Source organism: Dermacentor andersoni, chromosome 11 (assembly GCF_023375885.2).
Source record: "Dermacentor andersoni chromosome 11, qqDerAnde1_hic_scaffold, whole genome shotgun sequence".
Taxonomy (NCBI): domain Eukaryota; kingdom Metazoa; phylum Arthropoda; class Arachnida; order Ixodida; family Ixodidae; genus Dermacentor; species Dermacentor andersoni.
Genome location: NC_092824.1, coordinates 116,926,639 through 116,944,976, shown reverse-complemented (window position 1 = coordinate 116,944,976; position 18,338 = coordinate 116,926,639). Strand labels below are relative to the sequence as shown.

Here is an 18,338-nt window from a genome sequence, read left to right as displayed (position 1 = left end):
CTTTCTCTTTTCTTTTGAGGACGGAGGAAAAAGTCAGCTGAACAAAGGCGCCTGCTCTGCTCTAGGGATATTTTCCCTAGGCTGACGTTGTACAGTTCCACTGTCTGCAGATTTCATAAAGCCTTTTTTTTTTCTTTTTCGGTGAAAATTAACTGCCAGAAATGTTTTCGTAAAACGAAGTTATATTTAATGTAAATCATGTGGCGCAAAGAACTGCAATGGTTCTTGAAGGCAGAAAGCAAGTCGAGTTCTCTGCTTGACGTGGATGATATATCCACAACGTAACAAACAAACACGGATCGAACGCATCTGCAATGCCTGCCCTGCATATATAGTTTAGGGAAAGGTTTGCAGCGACCTAGTTGGGTCGACCTAGCTTAGGCTGAGCGCTAAATTTACAGAAAGCTTGAGCCCCATCAGATCGTTTTCTTTAAATTTAGCGCACAATCGTATGATATGTATAGTCCGTTTCTTGTCCGCTTATTGCACTGACAACATGTCGTATGTCAAAGACGAGAAGCAAGCACTTCCACGTCATATGGCTTTAGCTGCCCTTCATTGTCCTTCTTTGCATTACTTTTTCTTCCCTTTAAACTAACTTACCAATGCAGGCACTAAACTTCTAAGGGCACTTTTTTCTGCCATGGAGCGAGATGAAGGACTTGGCTGTTCACGGAACTCTAAACTCAAAATAAGAGAAAATAGAGATAAAAATTCAACCGGACTAAACATCAGCGCTGCGGTTTTCTATGCCGTGAGCATACGATATACGCACCTGTCTCGTTGAAGTCAGGTCACATCGCTCTGTCCCGCTTATCTCTGGTTTTGAAATTCGTCATTTGTCGTTCCAAGAGGCAAGGGAGTATTGCTGCCAACGCGCTTTGCGACTGTCTTTCCGAACCATTGAATCCACACAGCGAAAATGTTTCCCCCTCCCCCCCGCCACCTCCGAAATTTCGGTCTACCAGGACATAACACCACGTGCGACAACACGTGCCGTTTAGAAGATTTGTTTTTGAGCACTGTAATTATGGCCCATGTTCCAGTATTAGCGATGAAAATACTGTTATGTACTGAAGAAAGAAAGAAAGGAAGCAGACATTTCAGCTTATCTCATGGTGGTATGCAGGAAGCGTAGTACGAAGAGCGTTCATACGATGCGCAGTGCGTCGGAAAGATGGCTGTTCCGCGGAAATTTGCTAAATGTGTTTTCTAGTGAAATAAGTCGTACAGTGGCTCACACTGGCGATCATACTGTGTTTCCGTTGAAAGGATTAAGACCAGGAGTTTCGTATTTAAGCGGTAATGTTTATCAACAAAGAGACAATCCCTTTCGAGATTAGGCTTTTTCTCCGCACGTTCTCTCGGTCCCAGGTGAGAGCGAGGGAGCGCGCAGTTTCTCCTCCGCGCAACCCGAGGCACTTCTCCGTATACGCAAGTCGAGGAATCGTTGACCTTGGCGGGCATCGGTCAGCGGCGGTTCTTGGGGCAGCTCGACCTGTTGTTATTCATTTGCTTCATTGAACGCGCATCCACTAGGCGGGCCGTTTCACTTTCGTCCAGCCAGCGCAATCGTTCCGAAAATGCCTCCGTGTTCGCGTCTTTTGGGATGGACCGCTTTGCTGATCGTTCGCCAGTGTAAGGGCAACGCACCCGGTTCTGCTTTCTCGACGTTGCATGTTCGTGTCGGAGCACGGTGGCGGTTATGATGGCGCCTCGTGGAAGTGCATGTGGCGGCACTGTTTACTGTGCCCCCCATTGGTGTTCCTGTATGCTATGGCCCGTGTCTCTCCTACAATGTTACCAACAAGTGCAGTGACCTCTGTAGACTGCAGCAAGTCTGAACATGAAGGCGCCGGGGGAAAGCTGAGTGCTTGACAATGACAACGAAGTTTTATTTATTTTCATGACGATACATGGAAATGGACCGGAACGAAAAGTCACAAAACGTGGCTTGAAAGTGTTCCAAGGCACGAAAGTAGACGGACAACAAGTTGATCTATATTAATAAATCACGCTTTTAATACGCAAGAAGAAGCCCATGAGCTTAGTTAGCAAGCCCTTCATGTGGCATCATGGATATTGACGGCGACTGCTCGGACGCAGTTAATTTTTTTAACTGGAAATGCGGACCAAATTAATTGTATTCCGAAGGAACCAAGGGCTGGGCTTAGCAAGTTTCGAGAACTACTGGCGCGCGCAAACATGAGACCGGATCTATTACAGGCATATGTTGCGGTATAATGTAATTGGAGAAGTTTGGAGGAAGGAAAGAAAAATAATTAAGGAGATGTAGACAAAACGCTAGACTGAAAAGCTTGTATCGCATACGTACCTGATTAGCTCAAGCACGCTAGGTGGCTATTTGTCACCGCCACGTTTCAGGTGGGATGCCGGTAAATCGCCATTATCATAATGATAATCATCATTGATATCCGCGACGCGATGCCGAACTCTGGGTCGTTACGCTGCGTTATGTCTTGTTACATCTCCTTCGTAACTATCTCGGAACTGTTTGGTGGGTGGCGGTACACGTCCTCGGAGATGTAAGCGCCAGTCCCCGTAGTAGTTGCATTGCGCCTGCAGTTCATATAATTGCATGCGCGAGTGTGCCACGTACGTCAAGCCCGTCGACGTGCGATGCGTTTTCGCAACGACCGTTGCAGTGTGCAGAGGTGTACCTCCAGTGTGTCTGTTGCAACGTATATTCAGCTCGAGGCTCCCCTTTCGCGGGTGACTGCCGGAGGGAAAAGGTTGAGCGAGTTCAAGGCATGTCTGCGGTGGCGCCGCTAACGCATGACCTTGGCTCGCTCCTTCTGCACGTTCGTGGAAAGGCATACCACTGGCCTGACGATGCACGCTGGTCTGACGAATAAGTGCTGGCGCCAGTCGCTCAGCACCCATGGCGGTCGGTCGACATGCTGCACTTTCATTGCTACCGAGGACCTCGAAATTCAGATTCTTTTCGGATAAATTCGAATCGTAAACTTCTTTTTTTCTTTACCGACGAGTAGTTAAGGTTTTGTCGGATTAATGGAAAACGCAGAACCATCGTCATAGCGTCTTGTAAACACGCCGCTCTTGTCGAGGCAGTCGTTTCGCTCCTGCGTCGCAGGCGATTTCGCGGTTTCTCCTGTGCACATTTACTACCCGTGCAGATGGTCGCGGGTGGCTTCGGAAGAGGCTGCTCGGCGGCAACGCTCGTTGGTTCCGAAAGCCGGCGAAGGCACACAAGCCGTCGACAGCAGATGAGTGATTTACGATCGAAGGCCTGGATGAATGACCTTGTGCGGGGCCGCGCGGTCTTGTCCTGCGCTTGTCGACTTGCCGCAACGAAAACATACAAAGTGTCCTTGATGAAACTGTCTCCTGAGCTGCATATGTTGGGGCCGCGCTAGGTGAGAACGAGTCGATAGGACGTCATATAGTGCATCTACGGCAGGCCACGCGCAGATACGAAATGCGGCTTAGCTTCTTCTTCGCATACCCGCACAGGAAGAAGCATTGTGTTTTGCCCAATACATGGCATATGATATACAACTAGATGGACTACATGTCGAAGTAGGCAACATTCGCCGGTGCAGCTGGACGGGATGCAAGTAGTACAAGTGGGATACGCGCCGAAGCCAAATGTCTTAAAACTGCAGGCATGTCGCTCTGCAGAAGTTCTCAAAGAGCGAGGGAGATCTGATACTGTATTTTGAGCCAAGTCCTGTCAACACCTCAAGCAAATCTCGTAGCGAGCTGAAAACGAAAGTTTAACGTACGTCCTACCTGCGCTGCGGTTTTGATTAAGTGGTGAGGCTATCCCGCCTTGGGTGTCTGCTTGACAGCATTTGAAATCACTATAATAGGTAGTGGCTGCCTTTGGGGGCGTGCAGCACGGTAGGCTACTGCTCGGTGCCGCAGTGCCGGACGTACGCAACGGAGCCTGGTGTCAGCCTTACTCACACTAGCCGCAGGACAAGAAGCTCCGTGAAGCTTGGCTCGCGAAACTTAGAACAGGCAAACAGCCATCGGCTACATCGGGTATGCAGCAAGCACAGACGCGAGGAATATTTCTGCTACGGCGCCGGAACTGCGATGTTCGGTGAGTAGCAGAAAACGCGCACTGAGACGTTCGCCCGCGCTCCCTGCCCGGCTAATGTCACGACGGTTTAGTCTATGAACTTGTTGATGCTAGACACTGGCAAGTTCACTGGAATGGAAAGGGAGTGGTAAGAAGCACATTAAATAAAGGCATGGCATATGGTCATGTTTGTGTTATGAATTAACGCACTGGATTACGAAAAAGAAGCAGTGCGAAATCACCCGCTGACTGCATATAGTACGACGCAACTTTAGAAATAATATTGAAACGTCCAAGAATATATACAAGAAAAAAATGTTGAATCGTCGCGACGGCACATCACAGTCACCGTAGGCGTCGAAGCCCTTTATTGTTAAAACGAAATTGTGTTTGAACAGCTCTGATAACGTCCACGCAACAATGGTTGCCTGTGGACTGTTAAATGCTCATATGCTGCGGCCTAAAGCTCACAGCACGGTGCAAAAACGCTCTCAGTGAAAGCGAAACACTGTGTGCGGACATGCATGCAGACGCGTAGTCGGTCGCCGCAAACACGTGTGATCGCTGCATGCATTGATGCTTCGTTCTGTTATGCGCCATTTGGTTATACAGACTGACCACTATAAGAACATACTTCACATAGTGCTCAGCGATTGCCGACCTTTCAGGCAAGAAGCCGGTTCGGGAGACTCCATCGCGGCGACCGCGCGCAGTGGCTTTCACTGTACGTATTCGGTAAAAAGATAGCGTTTGTAAACGATTCTGTGCTTTCAGTCTGCCCAAGATTATTATTTTGACAGTAATAAAGTTCCCTCGTTTTCAGATTACTTACAGAAATGTACAGGAGGGCTGCCGCGTGGTGTTTTTATTAAGCGCCGTAAGCAAAACCTATGAGGAGCGCGGCGCGTGATCCCTCATATACTACACAAGGGAGGCGCTTCTGACAGATGGCGTCTCCGTAAGTCCTCGCCGCCAATAGGTAGTTACACCACATCTATAGGGTTATCGTTTTGTTGTGGTAGACACGGTGACACACGAAGTTAGCAGAAAACAAGGTAGAAATCGTTTTATCTCCCTTTTGTCTGCTTTTCTATCTAGTTGCGTATGTAATCTGCAGCTGCTGATGGCAGCTACGGGTATACAGTCTTCTCTCCTTTCGAATAAACTCGCTCGACAACTTGCGCTTCATTTGTCGCGTGTTCCTTGTTTTCTAACTTCGTCGGCCACCGTGCCCCCTACAGCGTAACGATTTGATGAAAATACACCATACTTAATACTGTTTAAGTGCAGAATTTACAAAAACCACAAAGGGACACGAACGGAATAGGCGCTAACTTCCAACTACCGTTTAATGCAAGATGTCGTGAATCTATAGATAAAAACATAGAAAAAGAAGCAGAAAAGACAAGAGAGAGCATAACTAATAATTTACAACAGCTAGGCCCTTTACAAGATGTGCTTGCTTTCACACCACGCGGGGTTCTTTCGGCCATCACGCCGCTCGGTATAGGGTGGTAGGGCCGTTATAAAATTTTTCGACAACGTGTAGGCTATTTTTTTTTCCTACTCCAGGTATTCTTTAATGACCTCATAAACAAACCGTAGGAAACCGAGGAAAACGCGCAAAATCTGGCGAATCGTATCCGCTGAAACTAAAAATGCAACTTGAAAGCCAGTCGATACTCGGGAATTTGCAGAACACGAGGGGCAGAGGATCGTCGTTTATGACTTTATCCAACCATGAGGGACGCGCTGATCATATACACACAATTTTCGCGCCTATCGGAAGTCGTTTACCTCTGAACGAAGACTGCAAGGACTGCAACTGCTGCATAAACATGCGCATTAAGAGGAAGCTTTAGCTTGCTGCCAACTCCAATTTTTCTATAAAAAAAACTGAAACACATAAATGTGCTTATTAGACAACTGGCTGTAGGAAGCAGAATTTCGATTCGGGGCCTCATATAGTTTCTAAAAAAAATTGACAAAAATTGTATAGTTACAAAAATAGAAGCATTAAGTTTACAACTGCATAACTAGATCTGCACCAAAAAGCAGATATCGCAATCCTGTTAGCTATGCATCACCCAGAAGAGGCGTACAAATGTGGCGTGCGATAATTTTTAGCTTGGGCAAAATTGTTACGCTGCTTAGGATAGTCTCGCAATACTCCCACTCACAAATTCGTGGTGTATTTCAGAGCGGTGTACAGCACATCAATTTAGATGTGCTCTTTAGATTTATCACATAGGCGCAGTTTGAAGAATGCGATTCTGAGCTAGAGTTGAAAACTTTATGCATCAGTTTGTTTTTTTAATTCCGATTATCAATAATTTCCGTAAGCAAGCTGAAGTGCGCGACCTGCGAGTTCGCTATAGCAGTTATTTAATGAGACAGCTACCATCGAAATTAAAAAGACCGTCGTCCTTTGCACCGTTCTTTATGAAGTCCAGAATGAAGATGTCCATATTTCTAAAACATTGTGCTCACTTGTTGCCTAATCCAAGGACGATCGAATTGGAGTGGAAAACGCTGCCCTCTTAATTTACTAGCAACGATAAAGTCAGCCTCAACTGCATCATTCTCGGCAAAAATAGGAGGGTCAATTAATTAATTAATTAATTAATTAATTAATTGCAATAATCTTCAGGGCCCAAAGAATATTGATAGAGAGATATTAACGGCACGGAAAATTTCAGACATATCTCCACATTGGTACAAATCATAGCGTTATCTTTACAGCACCCATAATGCAGCGACTGAAGGAACACTCTCCAGCATGCGCTGGTGACCTGAACGCTGTTCTTTTGAAATCAGTTTTCGCTGTGACTGGATGAAACGATGTGAATATGAGCATTGATCGAATAATAGGAAAGAACAGCATATTATAAACTCTATTAAAAGGAAATGTACTGAACAGACAAATTTGCTGGAGCTTTAGGAATGAGTTGACAGGTAATACTGCTTTTTTGGGCTGTTCGTTACGGCCAAGAAAGAGGGCATAATATTCAAAATAAACAGCTAATAATAATGTTACCATACTAAAAAGTAATCGTGTGTTTTTACCACTACAAAACTCAAAATATTACCTCAGAACATATTCCATCTTTTCATAGATTCTAATTTCTTTGCAGGTGAACTCAAAAACTAACACAGATTCTGAATTGAGCGAATTTTAGCCACGAAACGCTGCTTCACAAATGTACATGTGATGTAACTTCCAAGAAATGTCATATTTATTAGAAAACGTTGCTTTTGTCAATTAATTAACAGTTGCAGTCACTTATTTTGAGATCCTGTCATTTATTATTTATACTTTCCTTTTATTTTAAATCGGGTCGCGAATATTTGAATGAGAAATTATGTGGAACGTAGGGTCAAACGTATACATTGGGTCAAGCCGCTGGTAATCACTAAAAATAAAGAAAATGCCCTGCTTTGATAGTGCTGGAGTAGTAATTTATCACAAATAAGAAAGAAAAGGGAAAAAGCCGCGGATGTCGTTACTCTCTCAATTTTCAGTGGACACTTGAACTAGCTGTTCTGCGGCAACAGAAAGAGGGACAGGAAAGCTACAATAACATCGGATTTACTAGAGCAAATTATATCCGAGGACACATAGAGGAACAAAAATAAGGACGTAACTTTACGTTCGAAAACTGAGCCTTGACAATTGAGCAGTACGTAAACGAATGGAAATGGATAAATCGTTTTCCTCGGCAACCAGTGCCCCGAATTTGATGATGTTTGTTGCATTTAAAAGAAAATATTAAACTATAATAACTGTAGGAAGCAGATATATTTTGTATTTAGGCCATATACATTTTTATAAATATTGTTGAATATCGCAAAATATATAAAAACGAAACTATAATGTTTACAGCTCTGTAACTCGGTAATAAATAATGACTTTGCAATTCTGTAAACTGTACCTAATAACACATCTAAAGCGGACAAAATTGCTGTGTAATACTGAATTATACCGCTAATTGTGAGAAGGGCTTTTGCAAAACCCTCGCAAACATTGTAAAAATTTCACGTAATATGTAGCAATTTCACCCCTTTGTAGCAATTGCTACGAATGGGTGGATGTTTGATTTTCCCTGTATTATGTAACTTTATACACCACAACTGTCCGCTTTAGGTTCTCTAACAGGTGCAGTTTACAGAACTGCGGTATGTTTTCGATAACTTAGTGCTTCAGTTTTTTATTCGCTTACCAATTCCAAGGTCCTAAATCGAAATTCCGCTTCCTAGAGTCTCTAGAATTTGACTTTTCCACTGAAATGAGGCGACAAATTTCATTCAGATCGGTCCAGCCGTTTCCTCATCAAAGCATTTTTGCGTTTCACATGCATTTGAATAGGCGGCATCGGAGTTGGCCCCGAGATGTTCATGATCATACCATAGTTGAAATTTCTTTGTCTATGATCATACTCTGTATTGTCTAGGATGGCGCATGGGAAACGGAGAGGGAAAGAGAGAAGCACGTATGCACACCCACGCGCCGACTTGGGGCTTCGTGTCTGTCGCCGCCAGTGGAGCAGCATGGAGCAGCGCGCAGACAGACCCCTCGAGGAACGCGCCTACTGGACGCCGATAAGCTTGGTGTTGGATTGCAGCGCTCTCTTTCGTTTACTTATGCTGCGCATCTCGCGCAGGAGATCGTCGAGCAAAGCGTCATCTCTACGCCACGGTGCACGTTATACGCTAGCGTTCTCTCTGGTACCCGTGCTCTAGACTACTTGAGGAACGGCGAAGGCGAGAGGAAGGGCACAAGGATGCCCTACTCGCGCCTTTTTTTTGCGCATGAACAGTATGGGCGCACGGAAAATTTGCGCTGGTGGCTGTTTTGGGATATATGGTCACTATACACAACAAGACGTTCAGCGCCCTATTTTTGGTACCTGGTGCTGCCGTGCCAAGCCTTTCTTTCTTTCTTTTTTTAGCCTATGCAGCATTCAAAGTGGTGTCTTGTCTTGCCTGAGAAGACACAGAAATATACACGTCCTTCATGCCCCCTCATTAAGTTATATATGCACAGCATAGTTGCATCAACAACTCTGTGCAAAGCATATCGTCTCCCCCCCCCCCATTTCCCTTCTACCCTCCTGTGCAGTTTACCCGCCTGACAAACGTGCATGGGATATTCAGAGGCACGCAATGTGTGTACACCACCAGCGTGCACCACCATGCACGCGCCAGTCGGTAAAGAAGGGGAGGAGGTACTGTTGTGCCGATAGGCCCGAGCGCCGACTGCAATTTCTGCACGAGGTTCAGATATCAACAGGCGGCCAGACATCCGGCCCCGCCATCTGACGGGTGTCGAAAGTGTCTGAAGGGCCTGGCTGGCTGAGAGAACTCCGATCAGGCAGGCCGTCATTCCGTTCATCGTGTGAGCGGTAGCACCATGTTGGCTGTCTCCATTTGCCGGCGTTGACTCTCTCTGGGATCGCGGTAAGTTCACATGCTGCAAACGTGGTTTCAAAGTTGACGGATTACTACGCGAGTGCAACCAAGTGTGGTAGTGAGCCATTGTGTTCATTAGTCGCCAGCGGCCCCTAAAATCTGACAGAAAGAGAAAGAGAGAAAAGGAATGAGAAAGAGAAAAAGCTGTGTGGAAACCAAGTACGTGTCGTTCAGAACTGCCAGCCTAGCAAGTGTGGTGTTATGGGACGGCCGTGCTGGCACGACGTGGAAACATGGCTTAGCGAAAAATATTGTTCAGACGAGGACACAAAGACAAGACTGACGCACGCCCTCGCGTCTTCTTCCTATGTCCTAATCGCAAGACTTATACTTGTGCTAAAAAGTTTTCACGCAAACACTTGGCTGGTTTAGTGCATACGCATTTCTGCAGCAGCTGTCTCTGTTAGAAGCGAATGATTCTTTATAGACAAAATGATAATGTAATTTTGTCAGGCTAAAATTGATTGTGGATTCTGCGACATTGGTCAATAAGCTTAGATTAAATATAACTGATTTAAAATTAATTGATGATACACACGCGCGTACGTAGTACGTGCACGTAACACACGTACGCGCGCGCGCGCGCTAATGAAGTTTCGCTGAAAAATCAACGCACCTTATCAAGGCCTACCAATAAAAAAAAGGAGTCGTTTGTTCCGTTACATGGTGATTTTTTATACTTGTGTTGATTGTATTCGCCAAGACCTTGGAGCGGTAATCGATAGTTTTGAGATGTGGTAATCCAATCACAGCAACATGATCTAACTTAAGTTGTTCTGAATATTGTTCAAAAATGTAAAACAAAACAAAACACAACAAGAACAAAAAAAGTAAGGGCAGTTTCGGTAAAGCTACCTCTGAAAATCGGGGAAGAAGAAGAAACGAGGCATTCAAGTTTTGCTCCAAGCAGCAGACAACGAACGCGAAACTGAATGCCGTGGTGGAAGCGGCGCTCGTAATACTGGTAAAATTTCTTACCCTGATTCATGCTTTAATTTCACTTTCCGAGAGCACTTGTACATATTGTACTGAGTGTGTATTTCCTTACAAAGGAATATTATTCTATGCTAGCTGCAACTATCATCATCAGTAAGCGCTGTCAGTTTGTTCTTTATTCTATGGGCCTGCGGTGGGGTTTGGAACGGCACTTTCGGAAATGGAGACTTGGCGCACATTTGAAAAGTAGCGAGGTGTGTATGCACGATGGTTACGGCTACGATAAGCTCTCTAAGCAGTACCTTTATAGGGGCTTAATCAAAATTGAGCACGCGCAAACTGAGTTGGCCAAGCATAATTCTACGTCTTATAGTTTCTCTTTTGCTGTCGGGCGCCGGGCTGGGTAAAAATGATCAATTTGGCGCTAAACGACGTAATTAGCTTGCTGTTCGTTAAGACAGTGTAATACCACATGCATTGATATGTAAGCCACGCATTACAGAGGTTCACAGGAAAATGGAAACCTGATGCAATAAGGGATGTCTCCATATGGGGCCATTGTTGCGAATTCCCTGTTAAAATTCGTTGCCGAAGCGTTGACTCCAGCGACCCGATCACAGTTGTTCGCTAGATATATATGCGGCTATCAAACTCGCGCATGTTTGCACAGCCGAACACACGAAATTTCGTGGTTATTGCCGTATGTTAATTCTGAGGGGAAACAAATTGACAAGTACTAATGAATCGTGTGGTCTGCGCAGAATGCGCGTTTTGTTTACTTTCTTATTGCAATATTGGGATTGTTCAAGATATATTTACTGAAAATTATGCAATGCATGCAGCTCCGTCATGCGTCTAGCAATTTTGCCTGTCATAATTGGCCCGATAAGACTAATCATACTTAACTGGGACGGTGATGTACTTTTACAACCTTTCCTTTGTGTTGCGTTATATAGCACACCCGGCCTCCACCTACCCATCTGCAGACGCTTCTAATTTGGGAAAGATGCCTTTGAAAGGTGGTATGGAAGAATTGAAATCTGAGGAGCGGGAACGAAATAGCGCACAGCCTGGCTCGAGAACTGACAGGCCGAGCAGGTGACACGCAACAAATACTGGGAACGGAGAGAGACCGGATGACCAGCTTTAACGAGATCACCAAACACTGTAAATTGGGAAGGGCCCATTTCCCCCCGGCACACCCCTCGTTAAATAGACGGCAAGTGACGGCATGGCGCCTCTTACAAACAGATACATATCCGAACCCGGTGGCCTACCACCGCTACTACCCGGACCTTTACACGGATAGATGTAGACTCTGTGAAGAAAGGGCGGACCTACAACATATGGTTTGGGCTTGTCCTCGTACACCCATACAGAATAAAATAATTAAGACCAGAGAGCAGTGGGAGACCGCGTTGCTCAGCTGTGCACCGGAAGACCAACTCAAGGCAATCCAGCAGGCCGAAGATGCCGCCAGGGCCCAAGGGCTCGACGCCGTCATTTAGGTAGAGGCCTAGGTCTCGAATCTGCTGTGTACAAATAAGTTTTATTCCTCCTCCTCCTCAAGGACATGGTTGGGGGCGGTATATAATTCTCCATATGGTATCATTTATAGTTGGGCTGTCTGTAAAGCTGTACTTGTTTTCCTACTTTTTGTCATTTTTACTTTTAATTTTTCAGAAATTCACTTTTTTTCAAGGCTATTAGTCTCAGAACCTTCGATTTTTGCAGAAGGGACACTGGTATGCTACACATTTGGAACTAGAACTATGCAGATATCTAAAGAAATTAAGGCAAACAATTTTTTTTCTCTTTTGCCATAGTATAACTGCCACTATGACATGCTTTTTTTGTTTATTATACTCCCATTAGCTTGTGTATTCATTCTAGTTGCAGATTTGTACATGGCACTAACCAAATGTTGACAAAATTTGATTCATATACACACATCAGTTTTTTAGACAAAAGTGCCCTAAAATTGCATTCTAAGAGAAATGAAAATAAGGTGGTGTCAAAGTACATGATACAAGCCAGGATTAGTCCTTCTCTTCAACATTAGTGTAGACTTTCTCTCTCTTTCTTCAGTCCCACCTTTGCTGTTTTGCTTGAACATTCATTTTGAATTTGCATGTTTTTTATCCACCGTGAGTACATCAATAACATGTACATGGAAACACACGAAGGTTCAGAAGGGGCCCCTAGGTGTTATAGCATGGTTGTACTCCAGCAGTTAACCCGCCGTGGTTGCTCAGTGGCTATGGTGTTGGGCTGCTGAGCACGAGGTCGCGGGATCGAATCCCAGCCACGGCGGCCGCATTTCGATGGGGGCGAAATGCGAAAACACCCGTGTACTTAGATTTAGGTGCACGTTAAAGAACCCCAGGTGGTCAAAATTTCCGGAGTCCTCCACTACGACGTGCCTCTTAATCAGAAAGTGGTTTTGGCACGTAAAACCCCATAATTTAATTTTTAATTTTTACTCCAGCAGTTGTCATAAAGCGTATTTTTGTGTCAGTCTTTAAATTCTTCCCACAAGCAACACTGCAAAAGGACTACAAAGTTGTAAGGTACCCTCTGAAGAGTGCGTGCCACCATAAACAAACAAAAGAGTGTGTAGCACCTATCAATGCTGCAGCACAGGGATGCTAATGTCAATGCTCTCAGCTGGCACCTTGGTGCCGGCTGCAAAAGACTAGAAAAAAAAAAGTTGAGGGGTGTGTGCTCGAAGCGCCAGCACGGCACATGGAGTTCGGTTCTAGAAACCTGCAATGCTGGTCCTCTTGTTCTGGTGCTCCGCTGTGACCCCTCGGTTCCCGACAAGTGCATTAGAGCTACAGAGACCTCCATAACGACTAAAATGCACTATGTAAAAAAAGAAAGTTGCAAAACTAAAAGCAAGACTTTTGTCGAACAAAAGTTGTTTCTGTAAGATCAAGCCTCACGCAAATTCAACACTCGACAATACATACTTTCTGGTCGACGCAAAAAATAAAATGAGAATCAAATAAGCATCTTAAAAGGCACACATACTCTAGTGTTACATATTTTTTGCAACCTAAAGATATGTGCCATGAAAATAACACAACATCAGAAAATCGATATGAACCAAACAGTCTCACTCCTCTCACCCCATCTTAAGACGTTTAGACAATCAGGTTGGCGCATTGCCAGGTCATATTGCATTTCCAGTTATTGCAGCATTATGCTCATAGTACTCTAGAAATGAAGCATTTCCATCAGCTGCGTAGAGTATCAGTCTTCTGAGCTTTGATGGAGCATGAGCAAGGCATATGTGTGGGTGTGTAATCAGGTTGCATAGTTTCTTAAAATTTTGTTTGTTGACAAAATGCTCAAGAGCGGTTTGTCTTGGTGCCAAGGCAAAAGGCGGCACTGAAAGCCACCTGACTAGGCCTTTGACACCAGACAGCACGTGCAGCAAACATGAGCGCAACATGCTTCAAAACACACTGCAAAATATCAAACACATACAAATTAAAATGCATGTACATAGTATTAAACACGATAATGCAATATAAGGAAGAATGACAGAATTAGTCATTAGCACATTCATCATCAACATGACACATAACTATTAAGGCCAATGGACTACAATTGGATTGAAGAGAACAAAACAAATGTACACCAAAATTACAACTGTTGGAGGAAAGACATTTTAGTTAGTTCTCTGAAAGCAAGCAAAGAGGGTGAACTCTCCATTGTATCTAAAAACGATGGATAACAATTCAGAAGGTTCACAATTTGCCATTTTAATAATTGCATACCGTAGCTAGTTCTCATTTTAATCTTTACGAAGTTTTTGTTTCTGAAATGATATGGTGCCTTCGTATTTGTGTATGTATGAAAGAACAGCTCACTTAATTTTCAATGCAGAGCATAAAAAATACAGCTAACTATGCAACACTAATTTGAATTGACCTGTCATAATAATTTTGAGTTGATGAATCACTAATGAGCAAGTTTTTAGGTTTAACCATGTCTGCTGTACTCATCTGTAAAGAAGTGACCTGATTGTTCATTTTAACCAACATTATAATTGCATATCTTCCTTTCTATTTTAGTGGAAATCCATAAAGGGCACCACTTAAAGATGGCCTCCACAATGAGCAGTCACCTGTCTTTCACCTGTGTTTGGACACAGAAGCCCGGCGATGATGTTGAAGCATTTATGGCAGCATACAAGCAGTTCTTTGAAGTACACCAGGTACAAGCAACATTGACCATTGGGCGATGTCGACAGCAGAAGACGTACAAGAGTGACTGTGAAGATCTAATCTGGCTTGTTGAAATCAGCCTTAATCTATATTCACGAAAGGATAAAACTCAGCTTGAGTCATTGAGTGTGAAGATAGCTCGACGGTGGTGCACAAGCGGACTCCAAGATGAGAGGATGTCTAGGTACTTGCAGTGGCTGCAACCTGACCGCAGATTTGGCTTTTGGCATGGCTGGTATGATATTGAAGAGGGCATCAAGATGAACTCTATAGCATTTGGCACATTCGTTGGCCTGAACATGTTTGCTGAACGTCATGCCATAGTCAGTAACTCCACTGGCGAAGGCTACAACATAGACTGCACATTCAAGCATGGTGAGAGGACTATGCAGGTGTTCATTGAGTTAAGCCATTGCATGGGAACGACAGATGTCTATCGGCTAAGCCTGTCTTACAACAACATCTTCTGTGTGGTTGTGCACGACCCTGATGGTGGGCCCACGGATGTATTTCTTCATGTGCACACTCTTCCGTTGTTTCACAAGGCAGTGGACAGTGTGGGTCCTTTTTACATTCTTTCACACAGACCAAAATCTAGAGATCAAATGAACTTCGAGAGAACTTTGAAGATTGGATGCACACAGTGCGGTCAAATTTTAGAAAGCAGAGATGTGGGCGGCTGTTTTGTCATCAGGCTGAGCTTCAACGACAGGCACATGGCACGGCGCACCATTGGCCGCCTAAGCCGTAGATGCAGGAGAGCCCGCTTTAGTTTTGCTGCCATAAAAACTCATCCCATTGGCAGAAAAGCCGAGGAGTTACGGCAGCAGTTGTGCTCAAGGATCATGCCAAAGCTCAAATTTCGGTGCTGCTATGCACTCAATGCCCTCATTCAAAGGAGTGATGACATTATTGTGCAGCTGATGCTTTTGGAGAAGTGTGAACTGGACACTCTCTTAAGGGACCTGGAATCCTACGCATCTCACAATGAAGGTGCTCTTGAAGAGGCCCTGTTTAACATTGGCAGTGCTCTTGAGAACCACTGCAATATCACCTTTGCTGCTGTCTTGCCTGAATTGTTCAAAAAGTTCTGCAAAACATATTTGCCCACTAACGTGCCACAAGGCTCCTGCCTTATACGACGACTGTTTGTGACACCATCTCGCATCTTTTTCTTGCCACCTGCTCTGCATGCTGAGAACAGAGTGATACGCAGGTTTGATGTGGACTATGCACTTCGAGTTTCCTTTCGTGACGACCATTTCGAACTTTTGTCGCACACCCTGGGATCTCATGGCGAGAGGCTTGAGATGCTGGACGAAGTAGTTGGTGGCTTCCTGCGGAATGGAATTACGATTGGTGACCGTCACTTCAAGCTTCTAGCCAGCTCTGTAAGCCAACTTCGAGACCATGGAGTTTGGCTCTATGCAAATGTAAGAAAAATTTACTAAAATGTGAATGATAAGACTGCTATGGGCAGACAGAAAGGGTACAGAAACCCTTGCCTCTAGTGCCAGATATATGTGGATTTGGAGACCAAAGCTGCATGCATTGCAAACAAAATAATTGCATTCTGCCAATACTCATCTAGAGCATTGAAACATGGAGGCTAATGAAAAAGCTTGTATATTGCAGGTTATTAGATACACTTACTATCTTCATTCATAAACGCCTGTCTCATAGTATGTAGCTATAAAAAGTACAGGCGTGAGGTGCTGAAAAGATTCATGTAACATTCTAGGTCCAAACAGTGTGAGGGACTACAATAAGAGAAACAAGAATGTGTGCTAACATCAGAATTTATTTGATAAAATAACACGAGTTTGCGTAGTATTGCATGCTTTATCAGTACAACCGATGTTGACACAACAAATCAGAAGAATGCAAGAAAAAAAAAAGCATTATTTTTCAAACAAGATCAGTTGGTAGTTAGTGAGCATGTTTGTTCTGTCTCTCTTTGTAGTCCCTAGTACTGTGTTGTCTGTTATAAGTCAATATGAGTCACAATACCAATTTGCTTATGCTCTCATGTTGCTTTACTATCGTGAATCTAACATTAAGTGCCTCATTTTTGGTGATGTCAGTGATCTGGTTGTGAGGAGCTATCGGGCGTTGTTTGGGATATCATTGGCCTTAGTGAGGTTAGAATTGGTGAGGCTTATACAGTGCTCATTAACGGCCACATCCTGTGCTATAGAGGACCCCCAGGTAAGAAGCAATGCAGGGTAGGATTCCGAATCCATAAGACCATAGCGAGCAACATTGACGAATGCTACAGCATTAATTAGCTGTAATTAGCTGTAGTCGTAAAACTTAGTAAGAGTTATAGGTTAAAGCTAGTAGAAGCGTAGGCTCCAACCTAAAGTCACGATAATGATGAAGTTGACAGTTTAATGAAGATGTTGAATTAGCGATGAGAAAAATGCAAAATCAGTATACTGTAGTAATGGGCAACTTCAATGCAAAAGTGGGGAAAAACAGGCTGCTGAACAAGCAACTGGCTACTACGGCGTCGATTCTAGGAACGCTAGAGGAGAGATGCTGGTAGAATTCGCGAAAAGGAATAAGCTGCAAATAATGAACACCTTCAGGAAGTGTAGCAAAAGAAAGTGGACCTGGAAAAGCCCTAATGGTGAAACAAGAAAAAAATTACAGGGTCTTTTTTAAGATCTCTCTTAAGAGGCGAATTGCAAAAGCCTACTCTTCCTCTTCTTATCATTTGCCTCTTTCTCTTTGCCTCTTTTCTTTCTCTTTCTTATAGCCATTCCTGCTCACTACTAAGCATCTTCAGTAATTTGTTATCAATTGTGGTCATTACAAGCCGGCGTTAGACATGTTGGTCATATAGTCATTAGTAGTAATTACAAGTCATTACAGCCATTACTGGTCATTAATAAGCATGTTTAGTAATTTCTAATTAATTGTCATTACAAGTTGTCGTTAGACATATTGGTCACTTCATATTCATCTTACTCATTATTAGTCATTACTGCTCACTACTAAGCATTTTAGTCGTTTGTAATCAATTATGGTCATTACAAGCCATTGTTAGACATGTTGGCCATGTCATAGTCATCAGTAGTCATTACTGCTCATTACTAAGCAATTTTAGTCATATCTGAACAATTGTAGTCGTCACAAGTTGTCGTTAGACGTATTGGTCATTTCATATTCATTAGTAGTTATTACAACTAATTTCAGTCATTATTAGTCATTACTGCTCACTAGTAAGCATTTTTAGTCATTTGTAATCAATTGTGGTCAGTACAAGCCGTCGTTAGACATATTGGTCATTTCATAGTCATTAGTAGTCATTATTAGTCATTACTAGTCATTATAAACCTCTACGAATGTCTATTATAACATTATCATTCACTAACTGTCACTATCAGTCATTTTTCATTCTTTAATCTGTCTTTAATCGGTCTTCATATGGCGTGATGACGCTTCGGCAGACACTCCGGCGGTCAGGTCTGCTGACACAAACTTCACCGTGAGCTTAGAAAGACTTTCGGCTTAAAAGATTTCATACTTTCTGCCGATCCCAGCGTAGGGCAGGATGTAGAAGCGTTGGGTAGGGTAAAGTGCAGTGATTACAGGTTATTGAGGTCTAGGATTCACCTCAATTT

The 18,338-nt window shown here is 43.8% G+C and overlaps 1 protein-coding gene across 2 annotated transcripts in view; it reads left to right on the top strand.

Moving 5' to 3' along the window:
- The first annotated feature begins 9,419 nt into the window (after nucleotides 1-9,419).
- LOC126539637 (uncharacterized) overlaps nucleotides 9,420-18,338 on the top strand; it is a 65,435-nt gene continuing 56,516 nt past the window's right edge. The window contains exons 1-2 of one of the 2 annotated variants that reach the window (XM_055075473.2): nucleotides 9,420-9,526; nucleotides 14,557-16,142. In XM_055075473.2, coding sequence (XP_054931448.1) covers nucleotides 14,586-16,142 — 1,557 coding nt within the window. In that variant the 5' untranslated portion in view covers nucleotides 9,420-9,526; nucleotides 14,557-14,585. Of the gene's footprint in view, nucleotides 9,527-10,662; nucleotides 10,729-14,556; nucleotides 16,143-18,338 lie in introns of those variants that run through there. The other variant, XM_055075472.2, reaches the window with a different exon arrangement.